This window comes from Centruroides sculpturatus, unplaced genomic scaffold (genome assembly GCF_000671375.1).
Source record: "Centruroides sculpturatus isolate CEXI.00-Female unplaced genomic scaffold, Cexi_2.0 scaffold3064, whole genome shotgun sequence".
NCBI lineage: Eukaryota > Metazoa > Arthropoda > Arachnida > Scorpiones > Buthidae > Centruroides > Centruroides sculpturatus.
In genome coordinates, this window is record NW_019387192.1 from 1 (window position 1) to 3,825 (window position 3,825).

Genomic DNA, 3,825 nt, shown 5'->3' on the forward strand with positions numbered 1-3,825 from the left:
TTTGTTATTCAAGGGTTGAATACTCTTGAATAATAAATTTCATAACCCCTTCTGGGTTAGGCTTTTCTTAATTCTGATTAAGCTGGATCTTCCAATTTTGGAAGATCCAGCTTACGTTAGATGCTCAGATGCTATGTCGATAATAGGAAAGCTGGATCTTCCAAAATTGGAAGATCCAGCTTTCCTATTATCAGCTTAATCAGAATTAAGAAAAGCTTAATTAAAATTAATCATGAATATAAAATTTGAACATAAAATTGAATGGTAAGACAAAGCCTTATGTGCATGTGTTCCCATGACATATTCAAACAAGATTGAATATTAAATATTGTTGTCAAGAAACAACATGAATACTGTATTTCAAAAAACTGGATACTTAATTATATAACACTCACCAAATAAACCATTACCAGTTCATAACCAAACAGAAAAATTCTTTCTACGAACGTTTTCATCTATATGTAATAGACATCCTCAGGTATTGACGATATCGAACTAACGGCTATTAGAATAGAATGTTTTTGAAAGTTCCATTTANATTATATAACACTCACCAAATAAACCATTACCAGTTCATAACCAAACAGAAAAATTCTTTCTACGAACGTTTTCATCTATATGTAATAGACATCCTCAGGTATTGACGATATCGAACTAACGGCTATTAGAATAGAATGTTTTTGAAAGTTCCATTTAACTACGTAATTCAAATATGTTGCGTTAAAATTGAAAATATGTAAAATATTTAAAACATATCCGAATAAATAATTGATTTCATGTAGATCATGACATAAATATCCTCCGTAATTTAAAATATCTTTGATGCGCATTTCAGTCATTGGGATCTAATTAAATATGGCACACCATGCTGCGGAAAGTGTATCGGTTTCTTTGAAATTAATACCGACCCCTTTTTTAATTGCCTTATATATCTCCAGCGATTCGAGGTACTTGAGTTGTGCCTTATCCTATACTTTGTGTAGCAATTTAGCGTTTTGTAGATCAACTTGAACGTCCTCATTATTCGCATATGTCGTTAGTGCCGTGGGGTCAGCTTTTTTCTTATCGAGTATTCATGTTCTTTCATCCTCATGGCGAGACCTCTTGCGGTTGCTCCAATGTATGTTAAAGCATGGTTAACCCGGTGATCTTGAAGAGGAACCGCATAAACCCCTGGAGAGTTAGAATCTTCTATACGGTTTTTGTCATTTCTGATAAGAGAGAAGACTGTAGGAGAGCGTCGATATGCTAGGTGTATTTTAGTAGTCCTTGCAATCTCTATATATATTAGAAAATATTTTGTTGTTCGTGATAACCCTCATCTGTTCGTCTTGTGGCATATTCCTCTCCCTCCTATTTATGTATTGGTTTATGAGATGCTTGACCAAAGAGGACGGGTATCCCTGTTGCATTGCAAGGGCATTTTTGATCCTCAACAATTTGTTTTCTTTTTCCTTTTGCTCCAAACAATGTGTGTGCACCCTTTTTACCAAAGCTAGAAAAGCATAGACTTTGTAAGAGTAAGGGTCATGTGAGCTGTTATGTATAAATAGAGGTGTATATGACTCCTTACGGAACACACAGGTGGAAAGATGACCTTGCTCCATTTTGATGGTAATATCCAAAAAATGTACCGTTGTCTGACTCTCCTGTTCAACTTTCAATGACAGGCCATAGGGGTTATCGTTAAAATAGTTAAGTACCAAATCAATGTTAGGTACCTTGTTCCATATGATGAGTACGTCATTGATGTACCTGACAGACAATGCTATATCCTCTTGAAATTTGGGTAATATGGTATTCTCGTGTTTTCTGATCACTAATTCACAAAGTATTCCTGATATTGGGCTGCCCATCGGCACACCCCTTGTTTGCATGTAGGTGACCCCTTCGTATTTGAAGAAGGACGAGTGGACCATCAAGTGTGATAAATCCAACACATCAGGGAGATACTTATAAGAGCCTTCCACCTTTTCCAGAAGAAAATCTCTCAACTCGCAGAAACAGGGTTCCAGTTTTATAGATGGGAACAATGTTTGATAGTCACATATTGTGAAATATGCCATCTATGACTCATTAAGATCCCGTAATTTTTGAAGTACTTCTTTAGGATTAGTGATCGTGTACATATGGTCCTCTAGATTGTTAGTGATGTACAGTGGTACCTCAGGTTACGAACGCCCCAGCATACGAAATTTTCAGGATACGACATGAAATTCGAACATATTTTTGCTCCACGATACGAACAAAAACTCACCATACGACGTTACATTAGTTCGCATTTTTCATTTGTTTTTCTTACTACAGTTATTTTTTTTAATGTATTACTTGGCTTTAATTTGAGTATGTTTTTCGCGTTGGAACGAATTATTTGGTTTTACATGTAATCGTATGGGAAAAGATGATCCACCTTACGACATTTTCATGATACGATCTCAGTTTCGGAACAGATTAATTTCATATCCTGAGGTACCACTGTATTTGTTAAGAAGTCTCTCCATTTTAATAGTGGGAGAAGTCGTTTTATCCACCACCGCCCTTAACTGTTGTCTGCTCTTATGGGTTTTTGCGAATGCAAATATACAAGGTAGAGATGGCGCCATAACTCTCGTTGCCGCCAGATTCAAGGTATTAGCAAGAGGAGTGTTGGAGATCTTCAATGTCTTGGCTGATATTTTCTCAAGAAAACCACGATGTGCTACTGTGCATTCCGTGTCCGAGATATATTGTGTTATGGCCTTTCAGTATGATTTCTTTTTCATGAGCACTACGTGTTTTGATTTGTCTGCTCTTAAGGCAACAATGTCATTATCTCTCAACCATTTTCTATATGTTCTTATATTCATCCAGACCTCCCTGGACGAAAACGTTCATAGAAAGAATTTTTCTGTTTCGTTATGAACTGGTAATGGTTTATTTGGTGAGTGTTATATAATTAACCTTTCAACAGTGGACTAGTCAGGTACATGTATTTGTAAAATCTAAGTGACTCGTACAACATGGAATTCATATAAAACAGAATTATCAACAGTGTTATTGGGGGTCAACTGTATTAATGTAGAAAATGTTTATGAATTAAACCTTTAAATCTATCAGTCATTTAATGTTATTGGAATTATTATTATTATTATTTTTTTTATTAAACTTTGAATTATTAATATAATAATATAATGTTCTGATCAATTAATTATTTATTTTATTTATTTATTTTTTTTTTAGAGAGAGCTTATTGATTTGACTGCATCAAAAACAAAGCCTTCTCCCTCATTAGAGAAAAGACTATGCTCAGATGCTATGTCGATAATAGGAAAATGGAACGTGTTGTTGAAAGATCATTGGATATTAGGATGGAGTTTATTAAATCAAAATGATGTGTATGATTTACATGATTTACATCATAATTTGTTTAAATTATCACATAAAAGTTTTCTTAAACATTTGAATACTTTACAGGTTTATTTTGGATATTAATGTCCATTTGTACCATGAAAAAGAAATCATAGAATATAAATGTAAGTGGTACAAACATCATTTGGCAAATAATCAATGCTGGTTTGACTTTGCTCAAAATAAAATTGAAAACATGGAGTTTAAGCGGGGAGATGTGTTTTCAGTAGTGGCTTCCATTCCATTATCCATTTTTACTGGATCAACAATTTGTGTAATATCATATGTAAAATGGAAGACTAAATCGATATTTGAGCCAAGTATAAGTGAAAAGCACACGCCTCTTCAATGGAACGTATTGAATATTAAAAACATTTTTGATGAAAATAGTTTTAAAGGTAATTTTAAAAATAATAATTACGATATTAAGTTAAACTG

At 33.8% G+C, this 3,825-nt stretch overlaps 1 protein-coding gene across 1 annotated transcript; it reads right to left on the reverse strand.

Moving 5' to 3' along the window:
* Nucleotides 1-1,259: 1,259 nt before the first annotated feature.
* Nucleotides 1,260-2,066, reverse strand: LOC111616262. Its single transcript, XM_023357698.1, has one exon. The coding sequence runs from the start codon at nucleotides 2,064-2,066 to the stop codon at nucleotides 1,260-1,262; it is 807 nt and encodes a 268-aa protein (XP_023213466.1).
* Nucleotides 2,067-3,825: the final 1,759 nt, after the last annotated feature.